The 13,414-nt window shown below is 38.6% G+C and overlaps 1 protein-coding gene across 1 annotated transcript in view; it reads right to left on the reverse strand.

Annotated features, from left to right (window-relative positions):
• The window catches only part of LOC146623283 (semaphorin-7A), a 43,776-nt gene that overhangs the window by 13,044 nt on the left and 17,318 nt on the right, over positions 1-13,414 (reverse strand). Inside the window, exons 4-10 of the mRNA XM_085366642.1 lie at positions 10,871-10,966; positions 10,421-10,526; positions 6,422-6,529; positions 6,025-6,164; positions 5,098-5,276; positions 1,550-1,658; positions 1,158-1,368 (exon numbers count right to left, since the gene is read on the reverse strand). Coding sequence (XP_085222768.1) covers positions 1,158-1,368; positions 1,550-1,658; positions 5,098-5,276; positions 6,025-6,164; positions 6,422-6,529; positions 10,421-10,526; positions 10,871-10,966 — 949 coding nt within the window. The remainder of the gene's footprint in view (positions 1-1,157; positions 1,369-1,549; positions 1,659-5,097; positions 5,277-6,024; positions 6,165-6,421; positions 6,530-10,420; positions 10,527-10,870; positions 10,967-13,414) is intronic.

A 13,414-nucleotide genomic window follows, 5' to 3' on the forward strand; every position in this document is an offset into this window, starting at 1 on the left:
AGCTTGACGGGATACACAGAATGAATATTTATCCAGCACTCTGAGGTGGAGGTGATGCAATATTAAACAGAAGGGAAAATGAACGCTCTTAAACGACAATTCAGAAGTGATCACAAAGAGAATCTGAAAATTGTAAAAGCTGAACTGTAACATATAACCTGTGTTGTAATGGATAACACAAGCTCTGTTCTGCATGCCAATTACTGTCCCTGAAAGTAAAAACAAGAAACAGGAAATATTTTGTCAGTAGGAAACAGCAGTACAATGTGTTCCCACAGCCTCAGATACCAGTGTGACTCAAACTGCTCTACTTTCTTTTTAGGCCACCATAGAGACCCATTGCTGCTCATAGCTCACCATCCTTTCCCTCCTATTACTGGCACAGTTTGTAGAGCTCATAGTGAGAGGAAATCAATCTGCCTTTTTTAATACCACCAGAAAAGCTTTATGAATGACAAGCACATATACACTGCAGCAGTCACAATTTGCACTTTGAAAGATGACACTCACTCATCTTTGGTGAACTTGAGTGGTGAGACACTCATGGACACACGAGCATATGACTTGTGATGGTTGCCATAGTGATCTCCCTTAGGCACAACACAATTTTTCCAGTAACTGCTATGGGAAGCAGCAGCTCAGAATTGCTGCTTTGATCAAATAGAAATAGTCTTGTGAAGGCTATGGATTGTTTGACTAGATTTTGAGAAGAAAATATTTTGACAGTTTGTCAGTTTTTCACATTTAATATTCACAGCTTGTATTGAGAATTTAAGAATATCTTAGCGGTAATTTTTTTTAAATCATATTTTAGTCTGTGTTTGTTTTTCGTTTCTAATCTAGTGTTGCATGTTGAACCGGGACAGTAGAGAGTGGCTAATATGCAAATGCTGCTCATCAGAAGCAGTATTTGAAGTGAAGCGCAGAATATTATATTGTAAAGAAAAACAATTCTTAAGGAAAGGACTGCAGAGGTAAATGTAAATACTACTGATGTGGGGACAGTGCAGCTAAAGAACAGAAAATAGCTACTCATTAGTTGCTTTCAGATAGCTAACAAAACCCTTTAGCATGACAAGAGACATTGTAAGCTAACAACACACATAACAACACACAAGCACATGTGCTTGTACATAAACACACACTCAGACACACACCTGTTCCAAGGTAAAGAACGCTGTAGTGTTCATCGTTAACTGCCCGTACGATGTCCGCCACTGTATGTGTGATTTGGTCATCTGAGGGCAGGTCAAGTGGAGCCACACCAACAGGCCGGATCACATCCTCAATTTCTGGGTGGTATCTCATCACCCCAAGAGTTTTCACATTGTTTTGATTCTCCGCTGCTCCGGGGGTTTTGCGGAGACACTAAGGGAAAAAGTGACGAACTCTATTCCGATGGACTCCAAATAATTTATTTTGTATTGAGTCATTCCTTTATAAATAACACCTGAATTATATTTAAAAATATGAATTAACTCATTACATTTTTTGCACTGGGCTTTAATTAAAAAAATAGCAGGATTGATGGTTGTTAGGTTTTACTTACAGTCCCAGGGCGTGTGCCAGTGAGTTGACCGCTGTAGCCCTTCAGCTTAGATGTGGAGAAGGCCTGTTCAGTATCTTCAATGGAGTAGGCACAGATCACTGTTCTGCCCCTGAACAAAAGCAAGGAAGGAGTAATTACAACCACAATAAAGGCATGGAAAATGGCTTTTAAGTAGAAGACAAGAAGTTTGAGTCTGTGTCTGAGGTCAATGTATTATAGATACAACATTTCAAGTAATTATATTAATTGTACAAAGACTTAAAATTGCTACAGTTTATGTTTTCCGACTTTTCTCCTTTGTCTCCTTTGTCTTCAGTGAATCCACATTCACTGAATTTGATAATATTTGTCACTACCACATAGTCAGTAACTGCTCCCCTATAATACCTTCCAACTCTAACTCTTTTGTTTTAAATATTGCTGTAAGTGAGCTTTAATCACGGCTATACAAATATACACACATTCAGCGCAGACTTGGGTTGAGCTTAAACTTAAGTTTGTGTTTGTTACCAAATTATTGTGTTGATGTTGTAATTAAACCTGGAACAAAAGAGGGTATTTGTGTTTGCACCTAGCTCATGGCTGTACAGGGAGTGCAGAATTATTAGGCAAGTTGTATTTTTGAGGAATAATTTTATTATTGAACAACAACCATGTTCTCAATGAACCCAAAAAACTCATTAATATCAAAGCTGAATGTTTTTGGAAGTAGTTTTTAGTTTGTTTTTAGTTTTAGCTGTTTTAGGGGGATATCTGTGTGTGCAGGTGACTATTACTGTGCATAATTATTAGGCAACTTAACAAAAAACAAATATATACCCATTTCAATTATTTATTTTTACCAGTGAAACCAATATAACAGCTCCACATTCACAAATATACATTTCTGACATTCAAAAACAAAACAAAAACAAATCAGCGACCAACATAGCCACCTTTCTTTGCAAGGACACTCAAAAGCCTGCCATCCATGGATTCTGTCAGTGTTTTGATCTGTTCACCATCAACATTGCGTGCAGCAGCAACCACAGCCTCCCAGACACTGTTCAGAGAGGTGTACTGTTTTCCCTCCTTGTAAATCTCACATTTGATGATGGACCACAGGTTCTCAATGGGGTTCAGATCAGGTGAACAAGGTGGCCATGTCATTAGTTTTTCTTCTTTTATACCCTTTCTTGCCAGCCACGCTGTGGAGTACTTGGACGCGTGTGATGGAGCATTGTCCTGCATGGAAATCGTGTTTTTCTTGAAGGATGCAGACTTCTTCCTGTACCACTGCTTGAAGAAGGTGTCTTCCAGAAACTGGCAGTAGGACTGGGAGTTGAGCTTGACTCCATCCTCAACCCGAAAAGGCCCCACAAGCTCATCTTTGATGATACCAGCCCAAACCAGTACTCCACCTCCACCTTGCTGGCGTCTGAGTCGGACTGGAGCTCTCTGCCCTTTACCAATCCAGCCACGGGCCCATCCATCTGGCCCATCAAGGCTCACTCTCATTTCATCAGTCCATAAAACCTTAGAAAAACCAGTCTTGAGATATTTCTTGGCCCAGTCTTGACGTTTCAGCTTGTGTGTCTTGTTCAGTGGTGGTCGTCTTTCAGCCTTTCTTACCTTGGCCATGTCTCTGAGTATTGCACACCTTGTGCTTTTGGGCACTCCAGTGATGTTGCAGCTCTGAAATATGGCCAAACTGGTGGCAAGTGGCATCTTGGCAGCTGCACGCTTGACTTTTCTCAGTTCATGGGCAGTTATTTTGCGCCTTGGTTTTTCCACACGCTTCTTGCGACCCTGTTGACTATTTTGAATGAAACGCTTGATTGTTCGATGATCACGCTTCAGAAGATTTGCAATTTTGAGACTGCTGCATCCCTCTGCAAGATATCTCACTATTTTTGACTTTTCTGAGCCTGTCAAGTCCTTCTTTTGACCCATTTTGCCAAAGGAAAGGAAGTTGCCTAATAATTATGCACACCTAATATAGGGTGTTGATGTCATTAGACCACACCCCTTCTCATTACAGAGATACACATCACCTAATATGCTTAATTGGTAGTAGGCTTTCGAGCCTATACAGCTTGGAGTAAGACAACATGCATGAAGAGGATGATGTGGACAAAATACTCATTTGCCTAATAATTCTGCACTCCCTGTATAGATCGGTTGTTCAGTATTATAGCCCAATCCTCACAAAGAGCTTTGTATTTCATTAGAGTGTTTAATCTAATACAGGGCATTTGTCAATTAACGATTTGATTAAATGCTTATCACATTTACACTGAGCAAGCCTATACAACTACACTTTTTATAATTAAGGTTGTAAAATGTCTATAATACTTTAAATAAGGGCAGTCACTATATATTGTTCATGTTTAGCTGATATATGGATCCATATACGTTACAGTTTGCAAACTTGTGTGCATTATTTTGAAATTTCCTTTGCACTAAATTTAATATGAGCAACAATTAATGTATGCCTCCAGCGGTTTATGATATTGTTTTGTGTATGGCAACTGATATCTCTGGAATGGAATATGCATTTACCGAAAACTATTTAACGGACTTGGAATCCAACACAAATTTTCTGTTGAAGTTAAAAGGAAAGAAAATGTTCTCTGGCAAGAACATTTCTTGCAAATGTGTGGTATGTGGTGTGTACTGTGTGGGTGGAGAAATGTAGGTTACTTTGTTATGTTATACATCTGCTTCATTTTATTTTCCCTTCATTTTTATTTTATTTTCATTTTTATTTTCCTAAAAGCTTGATCAGTACGTGATCACACGATCTTCCTCTTTTCATGGATGTATGGATGTAATAAAGGAGGACATGCAAAGGAGTGGTGTGACAGAGGATGCTAGGGATGGGTGAGATGGAGGCAGATGATCTGCTGTGGCAAACCCTAAAGAAAGCAGTGAGGAGAAGGAGGCAGAGGAGGAGGAGAAGATGATGAAGACAATCACAAAGATGAAGGAGATGATGATGCTGATGATGATTATGACTGGTCCGATACTGACCAAAAAAGCTGGATCAAATATCGGTGACAATAAGCTGATCCATAAGCTAACATCAGAGCGACAGCAGTTTGGATTACTTCATGCTGCTACACCAGCAGCTTCTATTTGTATGTTTATTTATTTATTTATTTATTACTTAACTGTAAACTGTGGTCAAAGTGAGCTGGCAAGAATAAAAAAGATCCAGTGCTGTCTCTCAAGAGCTCTTTCATTTTCACTCTATGTTCAATCAGCGAGCTTATATAAGAAGCTAGAAGGATGTTGGTTTGATATAACACTTGTTAGTTAAGATTTTAAGTTACATATGCTAACATAGGGTTCTTATCAACACCACGTTATGTAACTATTTCACTTCTGCTATCTCCTTTGATGTTATTCTACAGTGGATTCAATTGTTACATTTTATTTTATAAGATGGGAAAATTGAGCTTAATATTTCTTTGCACTTGAAAGATAAATTCCCATCTCTTCCTCACAGTGAGGGATATGCCAGATCTGGAATCAGAAAAAAGCAGGATCGGGTAATTCATACTTACCATGCATTGGAAAAGAGGCCATACAGAACCCCAGCCCTTTTATCCTGAGCAGTCAGTACTACTGCCTGCTTCAAGTTGTTGTACTGTTGCTGAGTGTTTCCTGCACCGCACATCACCCGTGCCTTCAAGAAGGTGGTCCAAGAGTCTGCCATCAGATTTTTGACACCCCCTTCATCAACCTTGAAATATAAATAAAGACGGTCATAACAATGTCCTGAAGGTGATTTTTTTCCTTTGAATTTTGGTCTGAAACCAGAACAAAATTAAAGTGTCCTCTGCAAAGATATTGTCCTCTAATCCAGGCCACCAGCAATCCTTTTCTCTTCTCTCTGTCAGTTTGGGAAAGAGTAATTTTGCTTGAATATACAGGATGGTCCTGTAACCTATAGTACACAGTACACAGGTGGGCACATCAAATCTAGCTTTTTAAAACTTGCCCTCTAACAGATTTCTTTTAACTGAATTATGTGCATTCGGCAAAGTGGGACACAAGACAGAGCCACTGAACAAGCAGTCAGCAAACACATTAATGCTGTTTATTGTAACTGAACATGCACACCAACTGATGGAGAAGGGTGGACTAGCTCTCCTAAAAGTCACCTCCACAATATTCTAAAGCTGTCTGTGGAAGGATATGACTTAATTATGAATTACTAAGCACTTGGCAGGAGTCTTTGAGCCTTTGAGTTAAAGTTTCTGCTCAGTAAAGAGAGACTGGTCAGGACTTATTATGATGTTCTAGTTTGACACACTTTCCTAACTCCTAATTGCAACGGTAATCAATGAAAGCCTCAATGTTTTTCTTTAACCATCAATAATTTCATTAAGGATTATTTATTTTGAAATTCATTTAACAATCAATTGAGTGAGTCAGTCAGGAATCACATAGGAGAGCAGAAAATTTCCAAAAATGAGCAGGATGTTTACCATGCATATTCGGCCTATGCGAGCCCTGTATGGCTCCTCGTCCACTCTGGCTGTCTTGTTGAATTCACTGAAGAAAAAGTAGATTTCCTCCTTGTATTTTTCTGAGGAGGGGATTATAGATGCTCCAGCAAACTGTGGATCTGATAATGAGGCAGATAAGCAACACTTGATTATTTTACATAATAACATATTTTATTAGTGAAAAAAAAGAATTGGGAGAATCAGTAGCTGTGTAAACGGTTAATCACAGTAGTTAGATTTCTGAGAGTGAATACACCTACATGTTTTTTCCCAAGGGAATAATAGTAGATGATTTACAGACAGAACCACCCACCATCTCCATATGCATTAGTCTAAACCTGTACGGTTTCTGCGTGACTTCCCTCCTCCTACTCACTTAACAGCCAAACGTTCTCTGTCTTCAGGAGTTTCTGGGAGCCAAACGTACGCCGTATCGAGCCGGAATGACCTTCTACCGACGACATAGCAGAATACAGACTCCCATCTAAGATGGCGAGGAAGAAAAATGGACAAGAAAATAGAGGGTGAACAGTGGGTAAAAAAAATAGAAGGCATACTGCGAGCTTGATGGATTTGTACAAGGCTCAAGGGGAGAGGAAGAGAGATTGGAGTGACACAAGAAAAAGAGTGACTGAGAAAGATACAGAGAAGAGAACATTAAACAGAAAGCAGGGGAGTCGAGAAAAAAAAGAGGATCAGGGGACAAAGACAGAATTTAAAAAAAAAACCAGGGGAGAGAAAGAAAAGCCAGAGCAAAGAAGACATCAAGCCAGAATAGCTCACTGCACTGATGAGCAGCTACCAATCACCAAACCCCAGTTAGAGCTCCGTCTCCATAGCAATGCAGAGGGGAGCATTTGAAATCATGGCACTAACATCTTAATTAGGATTGATCTTTATTTGAATGCTGCTCAGCTCAAGCAAAGGGCCGGCTCGTTGCTTCCACAATCGATCCCAATCTGAAAGAGCATCCTGCAGTGCGACCTCTCACTGATTTGAGTGTTTCTTCAAACAACCCCTCTGAAGAGTGCGGCTTAACAAATAGTGTCTCTCATCAGGCAGTATGACCAATAAAATGTTAGTTTAATTAAAAACATCTCTATTATGTTAATGTGATCCCAAATAACCGCACAACCAGGAGCTCTATTTGTTGGGGAATGAAGCGGGGCATTTAGGTCTTGTAAATCAGTCTCATGAAACGGGTGAATTATATCACCGAAATTTGCCTTTGATTTAGGAGAAATACAAATTAAGAGCATTACAGTTCATTAGCAGATCTGCATTTTCACCAAATATGAACTGGGATTGCCACTCAAGAGGGTATGTAGAAATCCATCATCGCTGCTATGAACAGAGATGAGATAATTGGAGAAAAACAATAAATAAATAAATTCACTCACATAACAGACACTCACTGGTCTGTGGATGTTTAATTATGTGCATGATCTATTAAGGCACAGGAATACACATTAAACTCTCCATTTTCAAACAATTTTGAAACCTTTTGAGCATAGTTGGTGGTAGCAAGAAGACATGAGCTTTTCAGGGTGTCAGATGCAGCACTTTACATCAATGCTTTAGTGTTTGTGTCCTCTTTTACGTGCACCTAAATGCTATAGGTATTATTGTGTAAGTAAACTCATTAAGTGATTGATGTGGTGAATGCCATGTTCATTCAACTGCCTTCCACTAAGCGTTACCTTTAACTATATAAAATTGATTGAAATGACTTATGTTGCTCAACTGTGATGGATAAAAACATACAAAAAACATTTAACAGCTTTAAGTGCTGGAGGCATTAAATTAATAAATCATTACTTTCATTACTTCCTTTATTGATTTATCATTAATTCTTTAATTAATGGATGACATATATTCTAAGGCTGGCTAATTAGTTTTACTTTTATAACCTCAAAACCAATATACTGGCCTATGGCTCCTGTCCACATATAGCATTTTATTAATGACTGGCACATGGTGACAATGATAAATTGCACAGTAAGCTTTATATAATACATTATGTGGTTGCACAAGTGGGTCTGTACTTGTTAGATTGGAGTCATTAGAAATGAGTCATGATTTATTTTTGTTCAAAAGTGTTATGCTGAAGAAACTATTTAAAATGTGAACAATAAGGAATCAACCCAGATGGTAATTATTCATTCTTAAAGTACAATAATAGTTTCAAACCTATTTGCATTTACGTCATTTTGATGGCGCAAACTGAACAGAAGACTCAGATTTAATCCAGACACCATGTGCTCTAGAAAAGTAACACATTGGCTTTTAAAATCTGCAAACACATCAGTCCTGTAAAGCACTGACTCTTTAAAACACTGTGAGGTACTTCAGATAAAAGCATTCACTCATTTGCATTACATGAATAGAGGTTGATAATAAGAGACAGATGGCTCCTGGGAGTCAGAGGCACACAAGTGTCACACTGCTGCTCCTGTCGCAAATGAGCAAAGTTAATATAAAGATTTGAAGGTGGCTTTGTTCTAAAATAAGATCTTTGGCAAAGCTGTCACTTTGCCATAGAAAGTAAGAGTCCCTCGTACAAAAATGAACCGAGTGAGATTTGAGAAAAAAAACAAAAAACAATAACATTAATTCATCATTACTACCAGTTTCTTCTTTTATTATCCCAAAAGAATGATCACTGGGGATAAGCAGTGAAGTTGCGCACCCATAGTTGTTTTAACCTTTTATTATGGTTTTTGCTGTTCTGCTCATGTTTTATGCCTTTTATTCATTTTGTTAGTTGAATTTATACCTCATGTGAGCTGGTATGTCATTGTTTTTTTTTTTTATAAATACATCTTTCATTTATTCTTCTGTACAGCACTTAGTGGTCGTGGTTGTTTTAAAGGCATTTCTAAAATCAGTTGTCAGCCACAGCCACAGCCAGGCTATTCTACTTTTAAAAAACAAAACCAAACCCAAAACAACCCACAATCTCGTTGTACATGTACAATGACAATAAAGGGCTATTCTATTCTATTCTATTCTATTCTCAAAACCAGAAGCCTCAAGATGCCCAAAGGCCAAATGATTAATCCCAAGGTCAACTTGTGATGTAAGCTATATCGAATTTTCATGAATTCTTCAGATCTTTATTAAAATTGGATTGTATTATCTTTAGGCCAACCCTCAGTGAAATTATAAGATGGATTCAAGATTTTCAAAGCCATTTGTTTCCTACTGCCAATGAAATTTGGCAGCAAAACTACCAGACAGAAAGTGAGATCAAATTTCAGCAACTGTTTGTTGGTACCAAACTTGGTCCACAGATGCAGCACTGTTCCCTGACATTCGAGATTTCTTGGGAAGTGCTGCAATGAACACAAAAATGCATTTTCTTTCTTATCACGTGCTTGCAGACACACGTTTAACAAGATCACATGAGTTGCCATGGTGACTGAACCCTGTTGAACCCCCTGCCCTCTTATTGCTGCTTGCAGATGAGTTTTTCTGTATTTCACTGTTGGTAACCATCACACCTGTAATCATCATTCAGTCTCATTCTGATTACAGGCTTCGCTGTAGCACAATTAATTTTGAGCTTTGATTGCTTTCATAAGATGCTAGATGTCCAGTTCTAACATCAATACTGACAGTAAAATGAATTGAACAGGATAGATTTTTTTACATAACTAAACTAAACGCCAGTATATTTGATTGACTGCCTTCAAAATTTGAAGATGTATTTTATTTTACAGCTATATAAATTATTTTTGTTACCTTTGCACCATTCTCAAGTCACATGCTCTTATGGGCTCAGTAATTCACAAATGTCACATGTAGTTTTGCTCTTTAAAATATAGGTGGGATTGTAGTATCATAGTAAGACACATGGAGTATATAACACCTGCGCTTCCTGTAGCCTTTGCCTATATTCTCTATGTTGATGCAGTTGAACCAAGCTCATCATAGTAAACTGTGTTAAGTGAATCCCAAGACTTTACTGTGATTTAACTAAATAAAAGACAGAACGAAATGAAGCAACAAATCCTAATTGAGGGCTAAGTTTGGATTGTGGATTTAGTTGTTAGTGTAGTTAATAGCTACCACCACTGTACTAATATTCTTATAGTTGTAAATTATATTCTTTTTGTTGCTGGTGTGGATGAGGGTCATTCTCTTCAGATCAAACCATCAAAAACTACCACAAACTCTCCTTTGGTTTGAACACTTAAGCCACATTGGACGCCAGTATGCTGTATGTTGCCTATAGCTGAGATCTGTTGGGTCTACTGAGTCTGCTTTGTCAGGCATATTTTATTGCAGTGCCTTCATTTGCTAGTATCAAAACAGTATTCTTTTCTATCATATACACATGAACTTACACTACTGCAGGTCTTTTTTGTGTTACCTGCAGGCAAGCTGATGGCCCTATGGGAAGGGAATTGCGGTGATATGTGAGAGGCTGAAGATATCTGCCCAGCACCCTGTACATCAGTCAGCACTGTGTCATTAACCTGCAGAAAGAAGGCAAAGACAATCAAGCCCAGTGGAGGTGTAGCTTTTAAACTCTATTCATTTCATTTTGTGTCTAAATGTATTACACCCAGCACCCACTTATCTTTCTACTACAACACAGAGTTTAGAACATTTCAACTTAGCCATGGGGTAACATATTCATCACGAAGTGAAAATGCCCTCTGTGGAAAGAAAAACTCCCAGCCCTTATCTAACCAACTAAGGAAATAAGAAAGAAGATAAATAAATTCTAATTACAATTGATCCATGGATTACTTAGACTCTAAGTGAAGCACTCACATCACTACAAAGGGAAGCACACGTACTTAAAGAAATCTCTTACCAGCATCCAGCACCTGGGGTTTCCAGCATTTGTCCCACATACTATGAATGTGTCATTTACTTTCTGAATGACTGTGATGAAATTATCACACTCCAGCTGTTAGAGAAAAAGGCACATGAGTGAGATAAACAGACATAGACAAAGGCAGAAAATGATTCAGAAGCAAGATGAAAATGGGAAGAAGTGCAGATAGGTAGAGGGATTACAGATTAAAATGAGAAAGGGAAAACAGAGGAGAGTATGTGAAAAAGAGATTAGAGAGAAAGGTACAGCACAAAGGGAGAAAGACAACAAAAAAACACACCAAGGGACTGAAAAAGCAAACAGGGAAAGAGCCCAATGTGGAATAGAGGGCTTGAGAGACAAAGCAAGAGCACAACACACGGCAGATTATGAGAGAAAGAGTGGATTACCAAAAGAGATTTAAGAAAAATTGGAAGCCATTCATGCGCCAAACATTTTTGGCAGACAGCACTCAGGAGGCTTAAACCTGCAGTACATCACTGCAATATTCCATATGCATGACTTATTTACTAAGCACAAAAAACAGACTCCTATCCCAAATCCACTGCTAGATGGAAGATGAAAATATATTCCTAGTATCCTCACAATTAATAGATGTTTGTTGGAATGTGCGTTTAATAAAAAATGAGATGTGTATTTTTTTCGTAAGCAATCTATCACAAATCCAAATGGGTCTCTGGAGACAGTGAAGGTGCATCGCAAAATCCAAAGACTGGGGCCAGAGCTTGTGTGAGTGTGAGTAGGTGGATATGTAGGTGGTTGGGTAGGCAATAGTGTGGGCTGACATTTATTTATTTATTTATGTTTGGTTTTCACTGAGCGTATGCAAGTTTCTATTCTTCTGTTCTACTTTCGGCAGTGATTTTCAGTTGTTCAGGCTAAAATGCAGGAGTGAAGTCAAAGTAAGTGAGTTTAAATGTCAAGTTACATGCCTGAAATGCTATAAGCTATCTGGCGGAGGAACAAGCAAGTTTTTGTTCCTCAAGAAGCAAGCAAGAGGTACTTTTGAGTAAACTACCAACCATTCTTCACATATCAGAGTCCCCAAGCCATGCTATACTAACTGATGGGAAGTGAGTCATTTCTTCAGAACTAACAAAGCTCCTCCAGAGGCACAAACCACATCATTAAACTACTTTATGGAATGAGTGGCTGTCCTTGGGTTTGGTAGATTCAAGTTTAAAATCAGAACATTTCAACATGCAGAAAATTTCTTTGTAGCTGTCCCATTCAGAACAGTGTCAAAAAAGAGTTTTAGTTTCTTCTTGTTGTGTTCAATATGGTTTGTTTCTGTTGTTGTGTGTATTTATTGTGCATAGCTTTTGTAAAATGACTGTGCTGATGACTGATGTTGAAGTGGACAGACTCTTTAAAACCTTCTCGGATATGCGATCAGTCTGTGAAATTACACTCAGTCTGCTACCTACGGATAACTTTCAACCTTCATCTCACTTGTTTTTCACACACTCAGTGGTTGTGAATTACTGAAAATTTGGCCTCTTGTCCTTCATGGGACAAGGTTTTGCTGCATGACTCAGGGTATTTCATTCTCCACCATCTGTCATTATCAGACTTTCTGTAAGCTTTAGCTCTGGTTGCCCTTTCTTCTGTGCCATAACTTCAGCTACATCTTTTTGTTATCGGTTTTTGCCTTGTGATATGAAGGGTAATTTTTTGCTTTAGTAGAATTCTAGGCTGACTAAATGTTACCATCAGATACATTCAGAAGTGCATTTTTGCACAGAGTAATCACTATAGAATTTGTAATTTACCTTCTATTTATCTCATCTAGGGAAAGAATGTAAGAGGTGCTGAACCAAAGCGCTTGTTGTGATTTCTTTGGTTGTTAGCAGATTGCTGGGGTCACAAATGGTTTGCATGGAAAACACTGACTCGTCTGTAAATATTGGCCATTTATTTTCTGGGCTATAGTGAAGCTTCTTTAAGTTTCACTTACAGCTTCACTACAGAAATCAGAAGTGGAGCACATTTGCCTTCAAACTTAACAGTGTGCCTTGCCACTGCAACCAACACGTTTCAAAAACTTTTTGAAGCCAGTAGATCTCTAGCTTGAGTCACACTTTTCACAGTTTCACTGGAACCTGGTGAGTAATTTGGCAGTGTTTGCAGACATGTAAACTTCTCCCATCTATAGTAAGGGCATCTGCAGCAATCTGCTACTGCACAAAGCTAGTGCAAGGACATTTTTGGTGCAACAATTTATATCTCGTTGTGACAAGTTTTAAACTAGCAACTGCCAGCAACCCCTACCAACCAATCACCAACCACCTATGTAATACACGCTTTTCCCTAGTGATTGCTTAAAGTGGGTCACTGATTGGTTTATAGGCCTGTGTGAATGGGGCTTTAGCAGTTGATTTCACAGAGACTGCCAGTTACCTCCTGCAACCAGTTGCAATGGGTTTTCACCGAGCTGGTGGGTGCCTCTCTCTAGACCTCTTTGACCGTCCCAAACTATACGTTGACCTTTACATTGCCTGCATAATGAAAGCTGGTAGG

This window comes from Diplotaxodon limnothrissa, linkage group LG11, assembly GCF_057381915.1.
Source record: "Diplotaxodon limnothrissa isolate DT_005_m linkage group LG11, D_limnothrissa_male_GT1.1, whole genome shotgun sequence".
In the NCBI taxonomy this organism is placed as follows: Eukaryota; Metazoa; Chordata; class Actinopteri; order Cichliformes; family Cichlidae; genus Diplotaxodon; species Diplotaxodon limnothrissa.